Here is a 16,323-nt window from a genome sequence, read left to right as displayed (position 1 = left end):
CTAAATTATATTTTGTTTAAAAAGTCATTTGAATTTTGAACCATTTAAGATTATTAAACTATATAAGGCAAGTAACATTTTCAACATGATCTGGAGTGAATTAAATAGATCAAAGTGAATTAAGAATGTATACACTTTGAGGAACATTCTCATCTACACAGAACAAATGAGCTTATGATTATATTGATCTCGAAGCTAAGCCACAGTACATACGTTTGTCACATACGAGCATATACAATATCGGATTTAGATTTCCTGCTAGCAGGCCGCAGTAACAGCAGGCCACAATAACATCAATGCCAATCTACTATACCTCCAAGTGTGGTGGATCCCACCCCCTCCCACACTTCACTGACTCCCAATGCTTCATTATCAACACCTTCCATGTCGTCATCCCACCAGCCATGACCATTTGCATCTGCTCATAAAAAATATAAAAAGTAATGTGGATGAAAATTTTCAAAAGCATCTTCTATAACAAAATTTATGTATGCATGTAAATCATACAATGATTATAAGGTTTTTGCTTTTCGCCGTTGAAGTCAGTTTCCATCTGCTTTTTTGGCTTCAACCTTGATTCACCTCCGAGAACTACCACATGCTTTCGAACAGTTTGGTTCTCCTGTCCACCTATTAACATATAGAACAACGAACAATCCAGAAAAGAAACGAAAAATTATGATCCAGAGTCCAACAAGTATTTGATTGTTCAATTATAAACCTTTAAGTCATCCTTATGTTGGCTGTCATTTAAAGAACTGCAAGCAGAGAAAGGTATTATCTATTATCTTGTTCTTTCTATTTCTGTTCATGCAAATCTCAAACCTCGGTATAACATGACTCCATGGTTATCTTTTTATGCATTTTATCATCATGCAGAAGGCGTTATTTATGCAGACTACATTATAAAAGAAAAAAGATATACAATTAAACACATTAAAAATAACGCCTTCTGCATGCACCAACTCTGTTACTCCACTTGCACTAGCTTGTTTTAAAACTAGTTTTGGATTTCATTGACTAAACTCTATCAGATTGTTGATATCGTTTTGAAAATGTGTATTTAATGTGTTTAATTGTATATCTTTTTCTTTTTTGAATCGGCAAAATTTTATCAATTAATAGACAAATTCACTAAACAAAAAGGATAAAAAACACTGCTATAAAATAAAGAAAGACAAGGTGATAAAAACACTTGAACCAATCGACCACAACAACCCACCCCTTACTATAGTTTTAATGCATATCACCAAACACTAAAAAGCAACAAAACAAAACCAGCAAAAACCAATCACCACAACCAACCTCAACCAAAACTGCAGCTCCAAAACCAAACAAAAACTTGAAACAGCTGGCCGGAGATTTGGGAGGAGGATGGTGCGGAAGGCAAAAGCCACTCATCGCACCACCACTAGAGCTGGAATAAGGCTTTTGACAAAGGGGGGTTTAGGGTGGCGGCAATGAAGTTAGTGAGAAGGCAGAGAAAAGGTTGATGTATGAGAGAAAAAGTATTTAATTGTATATCTATTGTCATACTTAAGTATAGTTTTTTAGCATATATCACCATCAAATAATGTTTTTGAAATGAGATCAGAATAAACTCCAATCGTATTGCAATAAGATCAGAATAATACTAAATTTTGGTGCAGTACATTTTCTTTCAATTATATATATTTTTTTCTAAAAAGTACTACTGTAAGTTTGAGCATGTATAAGTAATGTGCTTGTTAGAGGGTGTTTGCATTATTGATTGGACAATTTTAGGGAGGCGAATCTCAAAAGGCGGTGCATGAGATGAGACCCCTATTAAGTAAAGTGTTGAAAGGGTAAGATGTATGGAGTCTCATCTTCATAAATTGACAGATTGTTTTCAAAATTTGAACTCCTGACCTCGATATCATAAGACGTCGAGTCTCTCCATGATAATATTTATCTGATTATATTAGATTTGCACCGGTAGAAAAACAAAACAGGGGAATTTATAAATGGCCTTTACTCATTTTCAGAATGTACCTCTATACTATGGATTCTATACAAACAATGTTAACCATCTGAAACAACTCATTCCATCTCTCTTTCATATTTGCATTCATTTACAAGAAATGTATGTTTTCACCTACTCCTAACATTAGGTCTCTTTTTTTGCAGAGCCGCTGACATGCTGCGGAGTCTATTTTTAACTTCTGTGAAAGATGGTCTGGCTTCTGGATCAGGGCTCCAACACTCTTCCATCAACTTTTTCCACTCAGAATCACATCGTTTCGGAATAGATGGCCTGAGCGTGTTACTAACAATACCTCCTTCATTAAGTAATTAGCAGGAAACAAACTCATCATTAGAATCCAAACACAATTTTATGTTGAATGACGATAAAAATACAAAGGGTCTAAAATCTACATGATCTCAGGAAGAATAAACAAACTTCAATTGGCCTAGTTTGGAATTACACATGACAAAACCTTACCTATGATGGCACCACAATGCATATTAGCGTATGGTTCTTCGCCAGTCAAGATTTCCCACATTGCTATACCAAATGAGAAAATATCGACCTAAAGATCACAAAAACAAAATAAAAATAGACAGTTCAATAATACAATCTCCAAGAAAGTACTTACTACTTACTCCATCCGCTAGAAAAAAAGAAGAAGATAGAGATAAAGTTCCTAACCTTCTCAGATACTCTACAACTGTTGCCATCCAATAATTCTGGTGCCATCCATGGGAGAGTCCCTCTGACACCACCCGAAACAAGTGTGTTGCGTTTAATTCTTGATAGGCCAAAATCTCCAACCTATTGATCAGATGTTAGCCAAAGAGATCAGTCCAATAACTTTCTTTAAGCAAAGTTCTTTCTAAAGGAAAAGAAAATAAAGTATATCCTAACGGCATGGGAGCAAGATAACAATTGAGGTTAACTTTGTATCAATAACTAGCAAATGTTTTTGGAAAAGTAACTTAAAAAAAAATTATACAATAGTTGTGTATTTTTATTTTTATTTAACATGGCATCAAATGTTTACCAGCATGACTTTTTTAAAGGCTCATAGGTCAAAAGAAAAAAAATATTGTTTCTGCTTCAAAGTACCTTACATACAGGCCGTTCAGGATCGCCCAAATTGACAAGTAAATTATCACACTTCAAATCAAAATGAACAATATTTTTCAAATGCAAATATTCCATTCCAAAGGCTGCATCCATTGCAATCATGACCCTTTTACGACGATCAAGCACTCTGCAAATATATTTTAGTAAGAGTGATCAATTCAAATTAATCAACTTGTTGCAACTTATATATGTGGGAGCTTGCTTGCCTCTCCTTCTTCAAGAGAACATTCCTCAGTGATCCATGCAACATGTATTCTGTTACAGTTGCCAATGTTCCACCTGGGCCATCTGGAACTATCCCGTAAAATGCCACCACATTTGGATGGTGAAGAGTTGACAGGATCTTTGCCTCTCTCCAAAAATCTTTAGTCTGGAGAAACAGATGCAATAAGCATAAAACAAAGAATCGTCATCAAATAAGACTATGTGAATGTATATTAATGACCGGTGATATTTTCCAATTCAATGAAATTCACTTCCTCATACATCATGGTAAAAAAAATTCTAAGTGTTAAGAAGTCTCACATCGGATGCGAGTTGGCTTAAATATATGTTTATAAAGTAGAGGCAATCCTAAACTTACAAGCCGGTTTTGTAGGATTGAGTTTAGACCCAACTCCCAATTTTAAGACCATGCATAACTTTTTACAAAAAAATTTATAATATAAGTTTGAAAAGAAAACCAAATAAAGGATACTAGCAAATTCAATTTTCTTATACTTTATGGAGACTTACCAACCGTTCTTGCTCTGACAGTCTACCAGCGAAACAACTACTTTTTATTCTCTTAATTGCAACATCGGTTCCCCTCCATTTGCCATGATAAACGGTTCCAAAGGTTCCAGATCCTAACTCATGTAGTTCTTCGAGATCGCCATTCTCAATAATCTATATTTTTACACATGAAGCATTTGAGTTAAACATGGATACTTATGGGTTTTAATTTGTGTTCTTCTAATCTTCCTACTGAAACAACTTAAGGAAGGAAAAGCAAAAATATAAAAATAAGAATACAACAGCCGGGGGGAAGATTATATCACAAGTGGAATTAGTCCTGCCAGGGTTTGCTCATTAACGAAGACTGCCATCAGTCTTCATATGATTAACAACAATATAGTTTGTAAAAGCTATGCAGTGGAAGTCCATTTATATTTTATATATAAGATGTTCTTCTGAATATGATTTGTTCGCGCACACACACATACACAAGCCAGAGTTTCTAACATATAACCCTCCCTTAACTATTGGTCACTAGTTGAGTAGTTTGCAAAGAGTCAACAAAATGTCTAAGCCATGCCAATTTTTCTTATTGTAATGGAACACAGTCCTACTAAAACGGATCAAGCAGTTGGGTCTACCATTATGCCTACCTAATTTACGCCATTCATCTTTTTTAAAGACCAAGAAATGCATTTTCATGTGGAGCAAAAACGGTCATAGGGGTCTAAATTGGCAAGCTTGATGGTGTTACTTTCATAACAATAGATTTGAAATGTCTCTTTACGAGTAAACCTCATATTTCTAAAATTTAACTACATGATATGGTTGGCCCTCTGAGCATAGCTCAACTGGTGGGGATATTGCATTTTATATGCAGGGCCGGGGTTTGAACCCAGGATCTCCCACTTATTCACCTCAAGAGGTGAATTTCTAGCCATTAGGCTACTTGACAAAAAAAAAAAAACTACACCATATAGTTTAAAGTATACAACATTTATGATCAACCTCATCTTTCATATTAGTCAACAACCAATCAGTGATAAGCGGAGATAAGTAAATAAGTGGTTTTAATCAATCAATTTTTTTAGGGTCCATGACAATATTGAAGATGACGATGCTAAATATGCATCAATATATCAAAATGTTGTAGTTTTGTACCTGTAAACCATACAATTCAGGCTCTTTTTCAGAAGTTTCTGAATCACCAATAGGCCTATTGAAGTTTCCGCTATCAGCTTTTGCGAGCTATCATTGTAGACAATAATCTCAAGTCAGTTATATAAATCAGTTATCATGAACCATACCAAGAAGTTTCATCTTTAGTTTCTCACCTTACTTTCAGATTCATGATTAACAAACACTACCCCTGCCTTTGTAAGAGAAGTATGTTCAACTTTGTCCTCTTTAGCTAAGCATGACCGGATACCTGAAGAAATATAATCAATTTGCTCTGTGACAACTGTTGTTGATTCTGGCTTGTTGATGCAAAATTCATCTATGTATTCATGAGATTGTTTGTCATTGACTATGTTTTCTTCCTTTTGGTTCTGGTAGTATGCAAGATCATCATCAGGGACAACAACCTCTCTTAGTGAAGAATAAACCATATCTGGATACTGAATGACAAAATGAAAATACTATGATTCTTACATGCAAACCACATAGTTCATTTGATAAATTAAAGGTTATATACTTACTGAGATTGGTAGTACAGACTCTGTTATGAGTAGGGAGTTAGTAGGTCGTAACTCAAAAGAGTCAAGGGGAGGTGGATGACCATATTTTGTCTCCGACACGATAAATTGGCGATGCATTGATGAATTTTGGCTCCTCATAGAAAACTCAGAAGCAAGTGTGTCTAATGGTATACCATGTGGTTGCTCTTCAATGCTTCTAGTAGATAGTGAAGGGATAAATGGTGCAGCAGATGCATTGCATTCAATACTTTGTAAGTCTGGTGAAGATGAGCAAGCACCCTGTTGGTAGTAGATGTACTGTAAATGTTGTGGCATAGATCCAACTTTTTCATCGAGCCAATCAACACTTTTATTTGCATGTTGTAATTTCTCTCTACCAATTTCTGACGATCTCTTGCAACTACCAGTCATTCCAAAAGTGGGCGGCTTTTGATGTAAAGCCATATGTTCTCTCCCATCATTTATCTCTCCTGGCTGTATTGAACATTCTTCCAAAGAACTTGAAGTTTCCAATGATGACAATTTATCTCTCTCAACATTAAACGGAAATTGCATGTGACCTTTGTAATTTTCATTATTCTCCAGAAGCGTTGACTCAGAAAGAGTATGCAACATTTTGTATTGAGATACATCCCTATCGCCAGACACCGAAAATACACTCGCTGACTCATGAGGATGAGAGACAATATTGTTAAAATGGTATGAACCTTCACTATTAACTAAAGGTCTCTCAAATATCATATCAGTTTGATTACAAATTGCGGGAGAGACAAATTCTTTACTATTGGTTCGTCTGTGAAACTTAAATTCAACATTAGACTTCCTGTCTTGGTCAGACTCCAATGTATATTGATTACTAGGATGATAGTTCACACATGGAGACCCTTGGGTAAGATTGTTATAATATGTAATGGGATCAGCATAACTGGTATCATCTACATACAAAGAGTTGTCACGTGGAATTTTTTCCATGCCATAGGGTATAATGTTTTCATTAACAACATTATATGATTGATCCGTAAATAACTGAACATTAGAATTTTTTTGATCGTTAGGCTGCACACAAATGCCAGAGAGATGCCTTTGATTAAATGACTTGCCCCCTACCTTAAGTGATGTTAAAAATGGACCTGGTTTTGACATTATGTCTCCCAAATTTGAAGAGGTTGGGTTGCAATCCTTTACCTCTGAAGCAAATGCATATGTGGATGATTCCCTATGGAAATGTGGGTTGTTGTAATCAGAGGTATTTGCAAATTGGCTTGTATGGTTTGCCAGACTTAGTCCACCATGATTCTTTCGCGGACTTCGATCTAGTATACCATTAACAGCAACAACATAATGGTAATCAACATCACTTTGCTGATTGACTCTTGATTCATTAGAGCTTGGACTATCAGGTTCATTTGAAGGTATAAGAAAAATCCTAAGCCGTTGAGATCCTCCAGCTCTTTCAAGCTCTTCATATTCCTCAATCATATGATGAAGATCCTCATCAGAACAAACAGATATAAGAGCATCAAGATCCTCTCCAGGAAGTTGGTATTTGATAGTGTGAGTTTGATTGCAAATACCAGAAGTTTTCTCCGTAAGTTCTTCATGCGTGATGTTCTTCCTGATCGATATAATCCGCGTCTCTCCACCCACATATCTGAGTTTCCCGTCATTTGGCCTTGGCAGTATTCGACCTCCAAAACTACATAGAAACTTTATTTTCTTGAAGAAGGAACCTTCAGAGAATACTGTTCCATAAGGATGGCATGAACGAGGAGACTCAACAGCATAAATAGATGGAGTATTTGGTCCTGAGCCAACTTGATCGCATCCGTCAGAAAACCTACTTGATAATTGTCTGGAAAATGCACCCGATGTTTGTCTGATACCACTATTTGGTCCTGAGGCAAATTGATCGCATTCGTCAGAAAACCTACTTGATGATTGTCTGGAAAACGCTCTCGATGCTTGTCTGATACCACCAAGTTCACACTGGTATTTGCTCAAATTATTATGATAAGCCCTGTTGTCAGCTTCAGCAACATAGCCTCTAGATGAAGCAATCTCTGAAAAATCCAAATTGTTATCAGAATCTATTCTCCCTAGACCAAGGACATGATTTTGATTTTGATCCTCGTAGATCAATTGATAATTGTTATTATTGAAGTTCAATATGTTTGGCAGGCGCTGCTCAGCATCAGGTATGACAGGAAACTTCCTTAAAGCAACCCGATCGCGTAAGAACTCGGAAGAAAATTCTTCACCGGTCTGATGACATACATTATCTTCATCAGAAGGGGTTATGTCGCTAAACCCAACATTTTCTATACCTCTATATTGATAGCCTGAAATTCCAGGATCCTCATTACTCATGGTTGAAGATTATACAGTTAGCTCAACTTAACCACCTTTCACAATAAACTGTTAAAAAAAACTCAATGTCTATCCACATTTAACCGATAATTTTGATTTCCACACATAAACAAAATTGCCATATTGTGAAGGTGACATAATTACCAAATCCCTCTGAAAACAAAATTATAAACGGCGGAGAAACTTGAATAATTATGTTTACCCTTCTTTATAAAAAATGGAGAACTGGAAAATCCTACATAATCAGTCCATTAACAATCATAATCGGAAACATCGGAAACACCGAGGCTCGTCATTGTCATTGTCATTGATATGACCATGATCACATGCATTTTTTTTCTTGAAAATGAACTTGCACCCTAGTTCCATAAACAAGCTTGGGAATTTAAACCCTACAAGAATATAGACACAATCAACGATATATAAATTGAGATAATGTGGAACTTATTTTGTTTCAAAATTAAATAAAAAGAAATATGGGTACAATAAAATAAAATAAAGAACATTACATGTAAAAGTTAAAAATAAAATGGAGTATTAATTTGCAAAAAAAAGGTACCTGGTTATGTGTTGGGGATGCAATGTGAGCGTGAATGGGAATGCAAGGTTTTGGGGTAGGGTTGGAAGAACCCAAAAGAGAAAAATGGGGTTGAAGTTTTGTTTTTGTTGGGAATTGGGAAAGAGGGTTTGTTTGTTTGAGAGGTGATCGTTGAGAAAGAGAGAGATGAAAATGTTCCATGAGGATCGGAAGTTCCAATGGAGAATATTTGCTTAAAATGGCGGATAATGGATTTAGATTTTAGACTGTTGAGAAAAACAAGGGGGGATACTCTTCTTTTCTAAATGGGGAAAATTGTCATGCCAATTTTTTTAAATAAAAAATGAAAGACGCCCATATATATATATATATATATATATATATATATATATATATATAAATCGTAACTTGATCAAGTGGTGATTGAGATTGAACTTGATAAAAATGATACGGGGGAACGGGTAATAGTAGAAAATACTACTTAAGACTAAGCAATGGACGGTTACGGCCGCTTTCGAGACTTAAAACAACTATCAATCAACAGTGGAAGACCTCCAAAATAGGTCCACTTTTGATCAAATATGTACTCAATTTGTACATACATAAACTCAATTTGTGTATGTATACGATGATCAAGTTTATAGTACATTCATGAGCTGATTTCACGAATATAATCATATATGTCAGTTTATCCAATTTTCAACACCATGAATTGGTTACTCAAGAGATACATAAAATTCCGAATGAGGAAAAAAAATTCATAAATTGAACAATCATATCATATTAAAAATAAGAGGAATTGAAAGAGAAAGAAGAGTAAGGGGAGAAAAAAAATTGTGTTGAAAATTTAATTTGAGATTAGGAATACTTTTTTCTCTCGGTACCGGGTCTCGAACCAAGTTTTGTCTAGACTGTGGGATAAGTCCTCAACCAAGTGACCTCTCGGGAGACAGGCAGATTAGGAATACTTTTGTCAATGAGATCTTCTTAAAAGCTAATAGGAGGTGTAATTTGATATTAGGAGGTGAATGTAGCATAAATCGAACGCGAATCAACTAAATGTGTTCACGTTGGACTGACTCGGGTCGACCCGATCCGTAGCCACTTACGGTTTCGCGTTGTTGAAAAGAGCGGGAAAAAATCAAACCCATCCAAAAATCGAAATATATATAAAGTTGCAAATAAAAAAAAAAGAGAATAATAAGAAGATAATAGACGGTGCAAAAATGGCGGAAGGAAGCTCCGGCACCGATATCCAGAGAATACTCGCCGCCGTTAAATCCTCCGAGGTAAGCTACTTCAAATTCTCGATTCTATTTACTTACTCGTTAACTACTCGTTCATTCCGTTCAAGTGTTAGGGTTTCGCGCGAAATTTTTCACTCAATTTATCCTTCATTTTCGTTGCAGGTTGTTGAAGATCGTGTTCAATTGTTTACTGATTTAGGAAATTTGAGCTTGAAGGACGAATCTGAGTCCAATCATGCTTCCGTCATGAATTGCCTTGTAGTATCCTTTCTTCATTTCATCTTCTTCAATGCTTGTTATGTTATAGTGTTACTGACTGTTATTGACTTAATCAAGTATTAGGAATTGTTATTAATGTATTAATTATGATAAATTATTAAATCCGTTATCAGATACATAAATTATTTAACGAATCTAAAGAGTAAGTTGTTTCTTATAATAAAGACCTGAGGGAATAGTATTTTCATTTTTCATACATTTTTTCTTGCTTATGTTATTTACACAATATTTCAAACTTAGTTTTTGTATCATTTTTTGCTGTTAATTTTGCACTTCAAAGTAATTTTGCTTTGCTCGGCACTGCCAAATAAAACTGATTTTATTGTGATTACCTTTAGACAAACACGCCTAAATGCAAAGCTCGGAGTTGGTGTATGTTTGGTTTACACTTAAGAAACTGTAAATGTACGTTTAGGTACAAAATGTTCAAGCTCAAATGTAAGTTTGAAACGGAATTTCACACATATTTAGTTAGTAGCTATTTCCAAAAATAAATTATACCGAAAGTAATTGACCTAGTTATCCAAACCAAGACTAATTAGTTTATACATAATTGTAAATTTGTTTGTAATGTCTTAATCAAGGATAACTATGTTAGCCTTTCCGAATTTGTTTATGCATAATTGTAAAGTTCCTAATCAAGGTCTTAATCAAGGACAACTTTGTTAACCTTTCTGAATTTGTGCACGCACTTTTGCGCGTGGAAGTGTGTGGTGCGCACACATCCAAGATAGTCGAGCAATGAGATGATCACGTTTAGTAATTGGTGTGTGTATAAGAACAACATATTCATATGATATCTAATATCATGTTTTTGGCACAACTCGATTTAAATTATGATACACTGAGTCAATCTTTTGGTCTTCAAGATTAAGCTGAAACGAATGGGCACAAATTTGTTAGCTGTTGGTTTTATTTTCCTACAAATCTGAAGTGAAGTTGATTTTATTGAAGGTTGTCATTGGTGGTGGTGCTCAAGCTTGGAATGATAATATTTCATGGAAACCAAGGAATATATAATAAATCTTAGATTGATGCTTGTTTAAATTTAATGATAAGGACCTGGAAGTGCCATATTATTAAAAATGATACTTCATGACCTTTACTATTACCATACCGTATACTATTTCAGTACTCTACTACTACTTTGCGTTGTTGCTTCCACCTTAACTGCAAGCTCGAACTATTGGGAAAATTACACATGTTTGGATGCTACCCAATGCATGCTAAATAGAAGCATTCTGCAGGTCGCTTTAAAAAATATAGATTTTACCCTACCTAGTTGTTTACTGCAAACTCTCACTCTTGGAGTCAAGGTATTTCTTTACTTGTGTGTTGTTTTTACTTTCTCTTTATTCATATATATAATTCAACCCACTTTTATATATCCTAACCTTTTCAGGAAGACGTCTTTTTTTATTTCTAATAACATAATGTTGTTGATTAGGCTAATATTTGGTGTGGCAAGCATCTAAAAATGACTCTTTTGTCGACAGAAGAATCTCAGGAAGATGAACACAACTCTGTATTTTACCAGGTAGGGGTTCTTTTTTATGGACTGAGATCTCAAATAGTCCATGAAAGGTCTCAGTCCTTAGATAGAATCCAGTATAGTACTTGAAAGTGTTAGTAGAATATACGGGTTATATCTGGGTTTATCTCAGTAATTTAGAATATATTGGATTATTTCTTAGGATATATTCCCATATTTATTATTATGTTTCCGTATTTAATAAGGATTAGGAGTGTAGATTTACTATAAATAATAATGGACAGTGCTTGGTCTTTTATATCGAACCACAATCACAATTTAAAATCATTAAATTTTCTCTTCACTTCTACCTTATCTAAAGCCCTACAGATATGAATAGAATGGTCCAAATCCAAAGTGTTGACAATTTTCTAATGTGGAATGGTTTGTTTAACGGTGGTCATTTATTTGAGAGTTTTGCAAAGGTCATTGAGGAATCTTCTTGTTTGTTGGTTTAAACATTCATTTCAGTGACATCATATTTTACCTGAGTCATTTATATTTATGCTGTGCAGCTTCTTTTGGAGATCCTAAGATTTTCCGAATCAACTTTTTCAGCCTTGTTGAAATTCACCGATATTAACAAGGAATTGATGGACAATGCTGAAACCTTCCTTATAGAAGTGTTAAATCTAACTAAAGATTCTATATCAGAAGCCAAGGTAATATGTTTCTTCCTGTGTATGAAACTCGGCAATATGAGGATACAATGTTTACTATTGTAATTATATGATTTAGGATTTAATTTTGATTGTAAGATATTTTTTCCTTTTTGTTTACATCATCTCTTAATCATGTATTTCCATTTTCCACATTTTTAAAAGTGTTCAATTTTGATAACACTGTGGATCTGATTGAGTGGCAGTGTAATAAAGCTTTGATTGAGAATAAAAATTGAACCTGATGATTTATCAGTCCTTTGAGGCACATCGGAATTTTGACACTTGTGGTCTTCAAAGTTTCCACGCAGTCCTTGAATTTTTAAAACTAGGCTTAACTATACATTTGGTCCCTTACGTTTAAAAAGTATCAATTTGGTCCCTTACGTTTCTACCGTTTGCATTAGTTAGTCCTTTCCGTCAGTTTTGTCACATGTGGCAGACAGTTTGCATATATGGACAGACACGTGGACACTTGGACACACTGACACGTGTATACTTCAAACGCTGTTGGTGACAAAACCAACGGAAAGGACTAACTAATGCAAATGGTGGAAACGTAAGGGACCAAATTGAAACCTAAATTAAACGTAAGGGACCAAATGTATAGTTAAGCCTTAAAACAATCATTTCAGTATTCTTATTCGCATGATGCTCGATGGTAGTGACTGGTGAATGCTAGATTTTTCCTATTCATTTCATATTTACACTGCAAGATTTTGTGTGTTGCTAAGCATGGCTCTTTTCTGATCCTAAGCAGAAAATTCAATCATTTGGATCAGAGATATTGAAGGTCGCACACATGGTCATTGATGTTGTTGTAAAACTATGCAAGGTTCGTTCTGAATTAATAAACTGGGAGGCTTGTGATAAAAAACATCTGATGATGGACAAACCTACTAATGTTGGCCATACTATCAACATAACAAAATACACAATAGAAAAGCTGACTCAAATTGGTGTTCTTGCTGCAAAAGATGGTGGCAGTTTAGTCAATATTCTCAGTATCTCTTGGAAAGGCGTTGTTTCTTTGCTTCAAATTGGTGGGGGACATTTTACAGAAGTCAATATAGCAAATATTGTGGTATCTTTGCTTGCATTAATAACTGAGCCTTTGAAATTTGCTGCTGAGGTTTGGTCATCATCACTGAATGACACCATTTCTGTAACTGAAGCTAAAAGGATATTTGTGCCAGTGAAATTTTACCTGATTAATGCTGTCAAAATATGTTCACTGTATCCTCATCAGACCTACACAGTGTACCGGGAGATTACACACTGTGTTCTCACTATCACTTCTTTTTGGATTTTTGCAAATAATGAAAATCTTCTTAAAAATGCATCTGCAGTAATTGTGGAGCTATTGGAGGATACAACATTGGATTTGGTGTTGTCTTTGCTAAATTCTGATAACCTAAAACTGGAACAGAAGCTCGAGGTAGTGGAATGGCTGTTCTTTAATGAAGGAGATTTTCTTTCTGGCCTTGATGGTCCAACATCAGTTGATTGTAACTTTACATCGGTTAACAAAATATTTTTAAGTAGTTGTGAAGGCATAAGCAGATCAAGAGTACTAATATTTGGCCGAGTTGTATTGTTTATTAACTTCCTTAAATATTCTCTCAAGCTTGATGAAGATGTGAAAGTAGCAATTACTCAGAAGCTTAATTGGTTTTTGGATATTTTAGTTGATGAAAATGTATATTCTTATATGCTTGTTTTGCAACTTCCATCATTATCTGGCTCTGGAAAAACAGCTGAACTGGTGTGGCAGCCTATGTTCACTATCCTCTTGCAAGCATTCAAAACCTTCATGATTGTGATCTCTTCAAGTACAGCTTGGGCGGAGTTTGAGTCCTTCTTACTAGAGAATTTCTTTCACCCTCACTTCCTTTGTTGGGAGATTGTGATGGAATGCTGGTGCTTTGTACTGCAAAATGCTGAAACCCAAATGACAAACAACATAATTAGCAAATTATGTTCATTACTTAAGCTGCTGGGATCCTCCGACTCGGTTTTCCTTCCTCATTCTCCCTTCAGGAAAATGACAAGATCAATTTGCTTGCTTCTAACCCGTTGTGAAAAATCAGTGGTTGATGAGGTGTTCATGTCTATTGTTGGCGATGGGAGATCACAATTGTCATTAGTTTTATATTTGGCTCTGTTCGTTGAAGGGTTTTCGCTTGATTTGCTGTCGGATGAGTTGAGAAAAACTTCCATTGAAAGAATTATATCCGATTATTTTGACTTCATCGACAAATTTGATGAAGCTTCATTGATGGGATGCGCCTCTGGTTTGTTTGGCATTCCAGTTTTTATTCTTTCTGCTGCTTTGCAATCTTTTTTGCAATCACTGTAAGTAATTTGGTTCTTTTTTTTTTTTTTTACAGATATTTTGGTTCTGTTATATCCATTATTATATGCCTACACACTTTATTTCCTATTAATTTCTATTGATCACTGTCATTGTTATTTGTAGTCTTCTTGATCGTAAGGATCAATCTAAGTTGGAAGTAAAAATCAGAAATGAGTTTGATCTCCCACATGCATGGTTCAATCTGACTTGGTATTCATTCGTCTTAATCTGATTCCTTTTATTCCTTCACTGAACTAGAATTATCATTCTGATTCCAGCATTAAGAATAGTGTTCCCTTTTTCTGCAGCCAGGATAGGCCAACTGAGATTGATGCAAGGACCTTGAAGTTTTTGGTTTCAATTAGTTCTAACTACAAAAGTACTGTAGACAAAGAAATAAAGGATCATTCTCTTCGGCTTTTTGGTGAAATTCTAGTGATCGTTTCATATCTGAAACAACTGTACATATCAAATGATATTGAACAGGCCATAATGAAGATTGAAAATATCTTTATCACTGAGCCTCCAGCCATAATGTACAAATGCAAACCGCATTTGGCTCAGTTCCTCACCGGACTTGTTCACATGAAATTTTCAGAAAGTGATGATTGTGATGCAAAAAGTCGTGCTGCATGGGAATTATTTCACTTGATCTTGAGAGAGCGGCACTGGGCATTCACTCACTTGGCAATAGCCGCATTTGGACGTTATTGTGCTGGCACAACGTGCACTCAACTATGGAGATTTGTTCCAGAGGATGCAGCACTTTCATATGATGTAGTTTCAGGAACAGAGGCAACCAAAGAGGGACTTATGGCTGAGCTTAAAGCATTTCTTAATAAGGAAAATGCTCTTCTGACAGTTGCACCAAGTCCTGAACAGCTTGAGCTGCTACAAAGAGAAGGTCTTATACTAAAACAGATGATCCATAACATTTCAGTCAATGCTGAACAGAGAGAGGAATGTGAGAGTATGGAAATTGATGACAAGATCCAATCAAATAGCATGGAAGTTGATGACATGAACCAAACAAATAGAAAAAGGAAACTTCCGGATGGAATTAGCAAAGGAGTGGAATTGCTGAGAAGTGGTTTGAAAATTATTAGCGATGGTCTTTCAGAGTGGCAGCTTAATCAACTTGAAACCAATGAACTGCATATCAAGTATTCCACTCAGTTTTCTCAACTTGAAGACGCTATTACACACTTTGAGGAATTGGCTGGGAGTGATGAGGTATGTTTATCTCCTATTCGGAGCAATTTCCGTGGTTGATTACCTGTTGATGCATATTTTCTTGTAAAAAAATCTGATACATCAACAAAATATACTGTATGATTCTGAAGTTCAGCAAAGCTTAGCATTTATTTAGTAACGATCCTCTCCATTCCTAATTCTTGATGTTTAAGTTTACTGCACACATTAATAAATAAATATGTAGTTGAACTACTCTCTCCAATTAAAGATATAATTGGAAAAATACATTAGTTACATTGAAATACTATAAACATCAGTAGTTTTGGAACAAAAACTAAAGGCTAAAACACCATTAGTTAAGGAATGGACTAACAAATATACTAATAAATTAATAACATTAAACTGAAAAAATGATTTGTAATTTTATTTTTCAAATCATAAAAAAAAAGTTATATCTAAATGTATTTATGTTAGTTTTTCAAAAAATAAAATGTATGTATATTAAAATTTTAAACTTATGACCAATTGGATTTGGGTCTAGAGGAAGAGGCTACACTCACAATATGACGAATCAAGGTACTACATTTAGTGTCCGACATTTCTCAATAAAATTACATCTAGTAAAG

General features: G+C 35.0%; 3 protein-coding genes across 3 annotated transcripts; 1 reads left to right on the top strand and 2 right to left on the bottom strand.

Moving 5' to 3' along the window:
* Positions 1-70: 70 nt before the first annotated feature.
* LOC123914446 lies at positions 71-819 on the bottom strand. The gene is made up of 2 exons (XM_045965644.1): positions 508-819; positions 71-418 (listed from the first exon to the last, which is right to left on the bottom strand). Exons 1-2 carry the CDS (start codon positions 638-640, stop codon positions 294-296), a joined length of 258 nt encoding a protein of 85 aa, XP_045821600.1. The 5' UTR covers positions 641-819; the 3' UTR covers positions 71-293.
* A 1,054-nt stretch (positions 820-1,873) lies between these two features.
* On the bottom strand, positions 1,874-8,683 carry LOC123914366. The gene is made up of 10 exons (XM_045965526.1): positions 8,453-8,683; positions 5,527-8,285; positions 5,161-5,445; positions 4,988-5,074; positions 3,845-3,997; positions 3,316-3,479; positions 3,089-3,236; positions 2,672-2,794; positions 2,465-2,552; positions 1,874-2,300 (listed from the first exon to the last, which is right to left on the bottom strand). Exons 2-10 carry the CDS (start codon positions 7,891-7,893, stop codon positions 2,113-2,115), a joined length of 3,603 nt encoding a protein of 1,200 aa, XP_045821482.1. The 5' UTR covers positions 7,894-8,285; positions 8,453-8,683; the 3' UTR covers positions 1,874-2,112.
* A 916-nt stretch (positions 8,684-9,599) lies between these two features.
* LOC123914286 lies at positions 9,600-15,937 on the top strand. Its single transcript, XM_045965414.1, has 8 exons — positions 9,600-9,720; positions 9,841-9,939; positions 11,139-11,273; positions 11,405-11,494; positions 12,004-12,150; positions 12,908-14,502; positions 14,627-14,713; positions 14,812-15,937. Exons 1-8 carry the CDS (start codon positions 9,658-9,660, stop codon positions 15,773-15,775), a joined length of 3,180 nt encoding a protein of 1,059 aa, XP_045821370.1. The 5' UTR covers positions 9,600-9,657; the 3' UTR covers positions 15,776-15,937.
* Positions 15,938-16,323: the final 386 nt, after the last annotated feature.

The sequence above is a fragment of the Trifolium pratense genome, linkage group LG1 (assembly GCF_020283565.1).
Source record: "Trifolium pratense cultivar HEN17-A07 linkage group LG1, ARS_RC_1.1, whole genome shotgun sequence".
NCBI lineage: Eukaryota > Viridiplantae > Streptophyta > Magnoliopsida > Fabales > Fabaceae > Trifolium > Trifolium pratense.
This window is presented reverse-complemented; position numbering and strand designations above follow the sequence as displayed.